The sequence below is a fragment of the Argentina silus genome (assembly GCF_951799395.1).
Source record: "Argentina silus genome assembly, chromosome: 18".
NCBI classification, from domain to species: Eukaryota; Metazoa; Chordata; class Actinopteri; order Argentiniformes; family Argentinidae; genus Argentina; species Argentina silus.
Genome location: NC_139672.1, coordinates 4179520 through 4191723, shown reverse-complemented (window position 1 = coordinate 4191723; position 12204 = coordinate 4179520). Strand labels below are relative to the sequence as shown.

The 12204-nt window shown below is 43.0% G+C and overlaps 1 protein-coding gene across 1 annotated transcript in view; it reads left to right on the top strand.

The window, feature by feature from the left end:
• Positions 1–1583, top strand: part of LOC310819190 (uncharacterized protein) — a gene marked incomplete at both ends in the record, with an annotated part of 8149 nt that extends 6566 nt beyond the window's left edge. Inside the window, one exon of the mRNA XM_083690434.1 lies at positions 3–1583. Within this exon, the coding sequence (XP_083546560.1) occupies positions 3–1583 (1581 nt within the window). The remainder of the gene's footprint in view (positions 1–2) is intronic.
• Between the last annotated feature and the right edge of the window lie 10621 nt (positions 1584–12204).

The window sequence follows — 12204 nt, the reverse complement described above, 5'->3', positions numbered from 1 at the left end:
AGAGTGAAGATGACCAAAGTATTGCAAAAGTGAGTGACAGCACAATGATGTTAGAAGAAACCTGCTACATAGAAGAACAGGGTACCTGTGAGGAAGAGGAGGATAACATTGAGGGAGTAGACACAGAGACTAGGGAAACAGGACATGAGGAGGAAGAGTCAGGGTCAAAGCACTCTTCACCTATGGTGAAAGATCTATGTAGGGGTGACTCAAGCAAGGGTCAAGGCACAGACACCGAAAATGACCTTAAAATGAATGATGAATATGAGGTAGATGCAATGTCAAACTACTCTTCACCTGGAACCAAAGATTTATGTGAGCATGACTCGTCTAAGGGTCAAGGTTCAGACCCAGCAAATGAGCTTAAAATGGATGAGGGAGAGGAGGAGGAGGAGGAGGAGGATGGGGATAAAGAACACAGCGGTAGTCAGCCCCACCCAGTGGAGATATCCCAGGAGCTACTTGACTTTGTGAACTCTGCCCTGTTATCCTCCTCGCTTATATTCACCTACGACTCTCAGGGCCATGTGAGGCTCGAGTCAGATGCAGCCCAGGTCAAACCAATGAACGAAATAAAACAAAAACAAATGTTCACTCCCAAAAGCAGAGAGGACAGTCAATATGGCCAGAAGCGACTTCCCAGCCCCAACACGTCGGACCTGTCTGACTACAGGCCTGAAACTTCGGAGAGCGGCGGATACAAGACACAGGTATCTGTGGACCTTTTGACAGAGAGCGGAGAGGATGACTCGGAGAGCCACCCAGCTGCCCGTAGACATATGCAGCGCATCGCTGATAAGGCTAACAGGGAAAGCTCAACAGGGAAGACAACACCCCTGAAACTGTTACAACGTCCTGGATCAAAAAGTGGGGGGAGCTATGCCTCGTTTGACTCAGGGAGTAAAGCCTCAGGAGAGGACCGGTCATATGTCAGCGCGACTAGCTCATTGAAAGGAGACCAGAAGCTTGCACGTCCCAGCGCTTATTACACAGAGACCGACTCAAACGACGGGGTCCTGATAGATCGAGGCAGATGGCTTCTCAAGGAGAACCACCTGATCCGTAAATCCCCCCCGGTTCCCATTGGGATGTATGGGAATGTAGATTCGACGTCAGCCGACACGGGCCAAGACAATAACAGTGTGGACTCGCGCCCCAACGACTACTTTGCAACCCAACACAACCCCCTCGCAGCAATATCTTCGTCAGAACTCGAGGAGCTGGCCAAGCCTCCCAAGTGTAGCTACTATAACATGCCACACTGCAGTGACTCAGACCCGTTTCAAGACGACCTCAGTGTCCACAGCCACAAGGCAAGGGGTGGCGTCACAGTGAAACGGGACCTGGAGGTGTCGCCCGGTATTGACACCTCCAAAACGTGGGCAAAAAAAAATGGCAGCCTCTCCTCGTTTGCTTCCGTGGAGTTCAATATGCCGGACGCAAAAGTGCACCCAGAGGGGGCGTCCGCGGTCGTGGCACAGCCCCCCAGGTCTCAGAATATAGCAGCGAGAGCAGCGATGCAAGCTCAAGACTCCCTGGAGTCTCTACATGTGCGGTGTGGACAGTACTGTCCCATACTGTAATGCCCCGTAAATACAACAGGTTCCACTATTAACTATTTTTAGCTGAACATACTTGATATAACAATAGGAAAAAGGTTTTATATAGACAGCGATATGATGGTAACAATTTATATGACGTTGTCCCTACTATATACAGGTGTAGGAGCAGTTTTTTTAAATTTATTTATTTATTTTTTATACATATTTTTAAACGTGTGTGGAAATTATATATATTTTGTGTTTATTTGTTTTGTACTGTACTGTATTGTTTGCTGATCACCTCATTTTCTTCTGTCAAATCTAATCTAATCTAATCAAATCAAAGCTTATTTATTGTATACACAGGATATAGCTGTAAATAATACAATGACGTGCTTATAAGAAGCTACCTCTCAGTGCAGTGAAATACAAGGATAGGAACAAAGGGAAAATAGGAAAATACACACTGTACAGTCAATAGTAATAGTGTCAAACAATAAGTGTAGCCTTGGAATGGTGGAATATATACACATAAATAGTATAAATATAGCAGCAACGATGGAAGTGGGCGTAAGTGTGCGTGTGTGTGTGTGTGTGTGTGTGTGTGTGTGTGTAGGGGTGATTGCAGATTGTCTCTAGTGCAGGTGAGCAGCAGGAAGTCCTGGGGGTACCAGTTCAAAAGTATTATAGCTGGAGGTACAAGCTGTCTCGGAACCTGTTGGTCCGAGACCGGATGCTTCGCTTCCGCTTTCCAGACGGTAATGGAGGGAACAGGGCGTGGCTGGGTCGGCTGCAGTCTTTGATGATCTTCCGGGCCTGTTTGGCGATTGAAGAGAGTTGTGCCTCTTTTGTACAGTATGCTAAGATATATCCTGTTATGTTTGTCTCTCAACTCATAGCAAACCTATTTTTATAACAACAAAAAGACATTGAATAACACAATGCACACATTTTGTGAAGATGTACCGTACAGTGAATTAAATTGCACTTTGGTCATTTAACATTAACCACATTTATTGATCATTGGTTGTCGAATAATGGTCTACTTTCAATTCATTATACTACAAGGTGGAATAGGCAGTCCATTGTTCCAGCATTTGTCTTATTAATGATGGTGTACAGTGGGAATTGTAAATACAGTATGAAACTTCATTGAGAATAATCTCTCAGTTCTTCACAAAATTATGGTCATACAGTATGTATTAAAAAAAAAACATTTTGAAATCATCATGTCCTACCACAAACACGACAGTCTATGAAATGAATATCAAAATGTTGTGCTTTAAAAGGCAGCTTTTGTTAACAAATAATATATAAATTGTATTTTGGCTTGGTTTGAATGTAATAAAATATGTCTTACATTTTGATTGTCTTTTTTTCTGATGAATTGCATATTGAATCAAAACTACAGCAGTTTAATTTAAAGATCATTAAAAATGGCATAAAGATATATACATATACATTTTCAGCTATCTTTGAATCATCTCTTCATTTGAATTAGTAAATGGGTACTATTCATATTGGATTAGGCTACATATCACCGACCTACCAGGAGGCCTTGATTACACACAACCTCACACGACAAATTATGTTCTTCCATGATGGACAGACAAGCTCACACACGCTAGTGATACGTAGGCTACCTTATGTTTATCTGTCAACGCTATTAGGACGTGATATTGGAAAAATCCCCTTTTACTGACTCCTCAAAAAAGTGCACCTGTCATCTCCCTATGGTACCACAAGGTGGCGACAGGTGCAATAGGAATACAGCAGACTCACTGTTATGCAGTATATTACAGTACTTATACAGTATGCATTGATGAAAAGCATAAAAGCTGGTTTTATTTTATGATTTTTATTTATTTTCTTAACTTTTTGGGGGGGAAAAATGATTATTTAATGCTACGGTACTTAGTGGAAGAGGTACATTTATGTAAACCATGTTAGAGGTTAGTCGAGAGATTGCTATGTTTCATAACAGAACAGGGAGCAGGTTGACGGGGCATGGAATAACGTGCAGGCCCATGGTGCCGAACACTGTCTGTCTCCCTAGGTCCATTGATAAAGCCTCTAAGCCGTTACTTTAAGCCCACTTCTGCCCTGTTAACTCCATTCAGTTTTGCAGTGGAAGTCAGCATTTCAGAGGCATGACTAGGGCCAAACGGGGTGGCTATCAACTCTGCTCTGGCTGAGCTGTGATGTTCCATAAAGCAGAGTTGGAAAAGATCATGTTGACATTTCAATCACAACACCATACTGTATCTCCTGGTATTAACTGCTGTGTAGAACTGTCTGTGCCTCTGAGGTTTTTAGGGATATGCATATTGCACAGGGGAGGCTGGTGGAGGTAGAAATTGGAGGACAGGGTATTGTAACGCATGGAATGGAATGAGGAATAGTATCAAACATGCGTGATTGATACCGTTCCTCATTCCTACCATGCATTACAATGAGCCCGTCCTCCGATTTCTACCTCCACCAGCCTCCACCAATACTGTACTAATAATATTACAGAAAGTTTGAGCTGTGAGTCATCTCTCCGTCTGAGCATAATGCAAACACTGTTTTCTGGATCGGAAACATAATTAAATAACTTCACATTACAAGAAACCAATTGTTAAAACAGATAGTCCATGAATAGTCCTGTTGTGTTAACTTCTGTCTAAATTGGCATGTTTGCCTCCACGAGTCCAAAAGCATCTGTGGAGGACCTTGAGGACTGTTACAGTACTGATGTGTGCATGAAGACTTTATCTATGACAGCCTTGTTTGTCCCCAGCCTACAGTACCAGTGGAGGCTGGTGGAGGTAGAAATCAGAGGACAAGCTCATTGTAATGCATGGAACGGAATGAGGAATGGTATCAAACAAACAGAAATCCGATGAACAACATAAAAATAAAAAAAATAAAACATTCCATGGAACTCTGCCACGACCTAAGTGGTTTACGTGGGGTAACGGAGGTTCATTGTGATTCACCCCTCAGTAATAGAGGCCTGATGGTATTGACAGTACTTATCAGTACTACCGTTAATGTGTTTTGTTCCTGTCAGATATGCCTCACCAAATCCACTCTTTGGTTTTGGCAAGAGTATTTTAGACACCCTGTTTTTCTACCACAGAACTGCATAAACTTTCACACGTGCTTGATACCATTCCTTATTCCATTCCATGCAGTACAATGAGGTCGTCCTCCGATTTCTACCTCCACCAGTATCTGCCAGGCAGTAAACTCTAAATCTAATCACTAGAAAACTGAAGGGGTAGAAAATGCCAACTGTTAATTTGGGTCCTTGGCCCCATAAACAGTAGGGTTCGGACAACAACAACAAAATTGCAACAATTTGTTTTAGTTCAGAACAAAAATATAGTACATATATAACATTATTTTGTAATCACATTGGAGTGGAGATAAGAAAGGAGAGAATCAGGCGTACTGTGAGGTCAAGCATTCGAGGGGAGAGTGTGGATCAGTGGAGGCTGGTGGAGGTAGAAATTCCATGAATTACAATGAGGACAGGCTCATTGTAGTTAATGGAATGGAATCTAACAGGGTGGTAGGGAGGACTTTGGTTAAGAAGATGCACTGCATCACAATAACAGCTCTAGTTTTCTCTGAAGAAAATGTATTGTGATGCCATTCTTTATTCTGTTCCAGTCATTACAATGACCCCGTCCTCAGATTTCTACATCCACGAGCCTCCCCTGGTGTGGATGAGTGTCATCTGCTGCTGTCACCCAGGCATAGTAAAGCATGTGCATCTGACACCTGAGGCGTTGGTTCTGAGGGAAGCCATTGTTTATCTATCATAATATATGCCATTTAGCTGACGCTTTTATCCAAAGTGACTTACATTGCAGTGAGTGCACACGTCAGTATATCAAACCCACCACCTAAGCGTTGTTAGCGCTATGCTTTACCAACTGAGCCACAGAGGACCACAATTTTATCTTATATCAAGGAAAGGACAAAGGCCGCTAATCTATTTATTCATAGACAGATTATCAAGGACATTATTGTGTATATAAATATCATGAAAATGACATTTCTCAAATTAAATCGATTTATCTTATTCAGCAAGAGAGTTCCATTTAATCCCCAACCAGACAGACATACACACACACACACGCACGCACGCACCCATGCACCCATGCATGCACACACTAAGCACGAAAACAGACATAAAAAGCTCTTTTTGTAAACACTGCAGTTCTGTCCTTCCTGGACAACTTCCATTGCTCCGTTCAGTCGTCATAGAAACTTGGACAATAGCAGCTGCCTTACTGTTCTCTGTTAGTTCAACTCAGGGTTCAGGGAATCCTTTCAAGACAAAACACTTCATGCTTTTTCAGGCTGATTTACTGGAAACCCACAGGGGAAACATCTGAAGAACACTTACAGTAGGCTACAGCTAAAGCCATTCAGTTGAAGTAGTTAATCAGGTAGTAAAACTCTGTCTTCTGCCTTCCACTCAGACAGAGGAATTCTTTAACGGCAAGAATGAGTTAATATGTTCGTTAACTACAAATAATGCTGGCTACATTTCTTCAGAGATGTGCCAGGAACATCTTTGGAACATTGTAATTGTTCACACACACACACACACACACACACACACACACACACACACACACACACACACACACACACACACACACACACACACACACACACACACACACACTCACAAACAATTAGCAGTCACACCAATGAATGTAGGGACGAGGAACCATGTAAGCAAAAGGCAATTTTCCCTTATTCAGTAAACCGCAAATTTTTCACTAAACTATTCTGGATCGAAGCATAACACTGGTAAGTGGAGGTTTGAGGACCCATTGTATGTTATGTTCCTCGCCTTACCAATTTTCCATTTTGCACTCTCATGGTTATCAAATGTCCTGATTTGATTGTGTCTGTAAATCAGACTGTTTTGATGGATATGTTGCAACTACAGTGAGTCAAATGGAATGATGTTTTTGTCTTAGAGTCAGACCACATAAGAAAGGATGGGCCTTAGTCTTCGGAGGAGTTTCTTCTCAGAATGAGCTCCTTTTTCTTTTCCTTTTCACTGAGGAATGAGTACTGTGAGCGCAGAGACAATGACAGAAGATAGATGGCGCCAGGCGAAGCAAGCCTTACATCAACTCGTCCATCAAGTAGTGTTCTACTGAATACTCAGTCTTCTACTGAATGGGTAGCTTAAACACACACACACACACACACACACACACACACACACACACACACACACACACACACACACACACACACACACACACACACACACACACACACACACACACACACACACACACACACACACACACACACACACAAAAGACTCAATATGTCTTATTTATGCACAAGCTCACCAGGGAGTCTTGGGAGTTCCAATTTACCGCCTGTCTTTCGCACACAAAGCTTTTCTTCTCTCTAATTTTCAGACTCACAACAGAGTCAGCAGCAGCTAGATCGCTGTGCTGTTCTGTGGCACACCACCTACTACACATGCCACACTCTCAATGTCTGCTCGTACGCCCACAAATAGGATAAACAGCACATAAACCACAGATAAACGCAAACAAATAAACGCCCACGGTACACCTACACAAACCAAGTGCATCAGGAGTTTAAACTTGTCTAAATGACAGTAAATGAACAGCTCTTAGAGCATCTCAACAATGGACACAGAGACTTGGTAACGCTAAGAACAAAGCATCACATAATTACATTTACATTTACATTCATGGCATTTAGCAGACGCCTTTATCCAAAGCGATTTACAGCAAATACATTTGTTTAAGTAAGTGAATCATCTGAACATCAGTCATCATAAGATAAAGTTAATGCTCAGACCAGGGGCCAGGCAGTCACAATGCTAGAAGAAGATTTTTTTTATTTATTTTTTTTAACAGGAGAAAAACTTGTACAGGGGGGTAGTGAAGAGGGTGAAGAGGTCTTTAGGAGGGATTGTTAAGATGTAGCCTGAAGAGATGGGTTTTTAATCTACGGCGGAAAGATTGGTAGTGTTGTGGCAACCCTCTCTAATGCCACCCTATGCGGTAGCTTCATTCAGGAAATGTCAAACTAATAGAGTAAATGAATTGAAGTATAATTTTCCGCATCTCTTATCAGGTAAGAAGGGCAGAAGGACGAGAACAGGCCTACTACAGTTCAGAGCTCCGTGGAAAGCTGTTTTGGTTCCGTCACCATGGCTACAAGGACATGCGGGCTGGTGATTCAGAATCATGGGAGATGAAACAAAAGAGCTGTTCTCAGTGCCAGCGCCTGTGGTCTGGGTCTGTGGCATCACAGAACAGCCTGGGCTACTTCCCTGACCCTGCTTCCCATGAATCAGCCACGAGGACGGTGGAAGTTGACATTGTTTCTACAGAGACAATTTTCCCCCAGCATTCTTTTGAAAGATGCTCTGGTGAACATACCTGTGCAGGTTGCGTCTATGCCAACCATGACTACGGGTTGAAAATTAATAGAACAAAAATCTAATCAAATATCTGATATTTCATACTGTACGTTCACTTAATTGGTTGGTTTGTTATTTAACATTTGATCACAAAGGGACAGCAATTACTGCCCACTGTCTGCATTTTGTGCATTCCTCTGACACCATCAGCCAAACGCACAATCACCTTCTCTGTGCTGACGATCCTAACCCACTCTTTCTGTCTGTGTGTCCTTTGTTTTCTCTCTGTCAGTCTCTAACCCTTTCTCTCATCCTTCATCCCTCTTTCCAGTGGTCCGGTTCTGGCTGTCATTCCTGTGCCTTATCGTTGCCATGAAAAGGCCAGACCTTGACCATGTGGCATGTGGCTGTGGCCCAGATACAACGTTGTTCCCCAGTACTGGTCAACCACACAAAATTGTACCTGGGCCACATCCGGATACTGGTAACAAACAGACGTGGGCCATATCTGGGCCGGCATTTCTCCGCTGAGAGGATGCTCTCTCACACATTAGGCCTCTTTCTTTGCTTTTACCTTTGTTCAAGATCCACACAGGGAAGTGAAGGCGGAGACTCAGCATCATCACCATGACATGTAATGACTCAGCTTGCATCAAGACTATGAATGAACCTCCTAACTCACAGCAAAAATCCCTTTAAGAGGGGTTAGGGTTACTACATGATATACATGTAGTGTGTGGCCACAGCCTAGGAAAGGGAGTCCACAAAGTCTGTCCTCTGCAGCTCTCCTCCGCTCAGCCTATTAGATTAGCGCTCTCTGAATCAAGCCGTTTTGCCGAGGTTCTGTCCAGAATAACTTCAAAGCCAGAGCTTGTGCTTCTTTGTGAGCCGTTATTCATCCTGGTCTGCTTCTGTCTCTTAATTGGATCTCTTAATATGATTGGGTGGAGGAATGTAACCTTTGCAAAGGTCTCAAACTCGTTTGTTCAGCAAGCGAGAGTTTGTGTGGTAAAGGCAAAGATTAAGATTATCTTGGCCTACATTTTATGCCTACATTTCCAAAACAATACATCTTCATTATACTGTCAGTAATGTGGATATGCCTTGGATAATTATCTATTCAATTGTTCTTTATTTGCGCAATCCATTAGCATTATGCAATCATATCCCAGTGTTTAAACTCTCAATCAATTTAAGAGGTATTGGTTACGATCTAATTGAAACCACTGACTACTACATCCCATTCCCTTTGACACTGAGAGCTCACACTTGGAGGTATCTGTGGTCAACAGGCATCTGCTTTACATTAGTGAGGACCTACATGTATGAGACAGCATGATCTTAATTACAAACACACAGCACAAAAACCAGGGGCAACAATGACTGCTCTCTTCTCCATTGCTCAGATACCTAGGTGTGTGTGTGTGTGTGTGTGTGTGTGTGTGCGTGCTTGTGTGTGTGTGTGTGTGCGTGTGTATGTGGGTGTGTGTGTGTGTCTGTGTGTGTGTGCTTGTGTGTGTGTGTGTGTGTGTGTGTGGGTGTGGGTGTGTGTGTGTGTGTGTATGTGTGTGTGTGTGTGTGTGTGTGGGTGTGTGTGTGTGTGTGTATGTGTGTGTGTGTGTGTGTGTGTGTGTGTGTGTGTGTGGGTGTGGGTGTGTGTGTGTGGGTGTGGGTGTGTGTGTGTGTGGCAAAAGGTGTAATTTGAGTTAGAAAGGAAAAAAAAGATCTACTTATCTAATCTACAGTAATAAGAGTTGAAAGAGGAGAGTCAGACATGGAGGGTGGGTTTGGAGGAATAGGAGACCCGGAGACCAGGGGAGGCTGGTGGAGGTAGAAATCGGAGGACGGGCTCATTATAATGCATAGAACGGAACGAGGAACGGTATCAAACACGTGTAAAAGTTTATGCAGTTCTGTGGTAGAAAAACAGGGTGTCTAAAATACTCTTGCCAAAACCAAAGAGTGGATTTGGTGAGGCATATCTGACAGGAACAAAACACATTAACGGTAGTACTGATAAGTATTGTCAATACCATCAGGCCTCTATTACTGAGGGGTGAATCACAATGAACCTCCGTTACCCCACGTAAACCACTTAGGTCGTGGCAGAGTTCCATGGAATGTTTTATTTTTTTTATTTTTCTGTTGTTCATCGGATTTCTGAGTGTTCCCTTTTCACCAGCTTCGCGTAATAAAGGGATCAGGCGCAGAGTTCAGTTTGGGTTACTCATAACAAATCATCTGTTTGTACTAGGAAAAATCTGCTAGTGATATACTGTCAAGGTAGCACCAAAGCCTAGTAAATTCACCAAAACAACCTGAACAATGTGCAAATCTCCATGAAATCTATTTGAAGTGTTTTCATTACGAGAAGACAAGTGGTACTGATATCAACTCACACTTTCCTACAGTGGTTCTGTGGATCAAAGACGTCCAGTGTGTTTGATCTAAAACAGCTGAGTTCTTTGCTGAGGTATATTTGCTGAGGTAATCATGTGCACTAATTGGTGTTGGGGTGAGGGTAGGGGTGAGGGTAGGGGTTGGGGGGAAGGTGACGGGGGGGGGGGGGGGTTCGGGGGGCGGTTGAGAATCATCAGCAGAATGTGGAGCTTGGAGTAGCAGCTCCTCTGGGATAGAGGTGTACAATTGCATTGCATCAGCTCTCTGGACCTGTCCTCACACAGCATCACTGAAGCACAGCAGCACTTCCACCGCGTGGTTACACATATACACGCACGCACACACGCACACACACACGCACGCACACGCACACATGGACACACATAGTCCTTATTAAATATCACAGACTGTATGACATAATAATCGTTATATAGCACAACACTGTATTAGTAGGAGGTATTGGCCTTTATGTGAGACCTTTCGAGTAAAATATGGCTAATGGGGGATGTGATCAGCTTTTAGTGCATTGATCACCCCAAAAATAGCCTGCAGCAAAGTCTGCAATGCTGGATGACTTTGATTTTGTTGTCAAATCAATCTCTCTCTCTCTCTCTCTCTCTCTCTCTCTCTCTCTCTCTCTCTCTCTCTCTCTCTCTCTCTCTCTCTCTCTCTCTCTCTCTCTCTCTCTCTCTCTCGCTGTTATGATTCACAGTAATGAATGCAGCATTGTCATTCGAACCAACAAGATATTTCTAAAAGCTGGTGGTGAGCTTTGGTGAGGAAAGAGTAGGAAGTCCCCTGTTCTGGTTGACAGGGGCATGACGGTATTTACAACTTTGACACTTAAGTTATCATGGCGTCCTGTGACACAATGACTCAACACAGTCCAGTATCAGACTGGACTGGGGTGAGGCAGAACTTGGCACCACAACCCATTAGATCTAGACAAGGTAAGAAACAGTAATCCATTGTTATCCTGACCAAGACTGCAGTAAACATGCTGTCACCTACGAATGATGTACTGTAACATCCCCCTTGGGCCAATCAGCATAATTCTAAATACTGGATCTCTATGGCAAGACGCATTATTCACCCAAGATTTAATTGCGGGGAACAATAAACTCCTCAGGTGTACTGTCTCTTATTTTCAGTCACAGGAATACACTAAAAAAAGACAAAATGGAAGCTTTAATTGTGTCCCATAAATAGCACAGACTGATGCTGAAAGCAGACATGCTATCTAACTGTCTAACTCTTAGTTAGGCTACCAAATGGTCCAAGAAAGGAAACCATACTGGAAGGGATAGTTCACCTAAATCACTAAAATCACACATTTGGTTCCTTACCTTGAAAGGAGTCCATTGTTTTTTGGTTGATTGAAGTCTTGTCTTCGTCCATAGACTCTTACTTTCAGAGTAATGAACCAAATATGTGATTTTATAATTTGAGCGAACTATCCCTTTAATGGCATACAGAAAAAGGCATCATGCATAAAGTTTTAAACAAGGTAACATGACCCTAGGATTCCTCTCTAGGGCTATCAGGCTCTGAATCTGTTTAATCCAAACCCGAATCGCGTTGCTATGACTTCGGTGCCCAGTAGTAAACAGCCTAAGGTTTACAAGACAGCTCTCTTTGTGCATTGTATAAGATTTATCGAGTGCCACAAGGAATTCAAGGGATGCTAAAGAGTGCAACTGTTTGTATCTCTGTGGCAACATCTATCTAAGAACACACATGGGCAGGGAAAAAGTCACTATAAAGTCACTATAAAGTCATTCAAGAAAGGGACCAATGATGAACGCGGGACCGGGTGACAAATCAGACATACCGGAA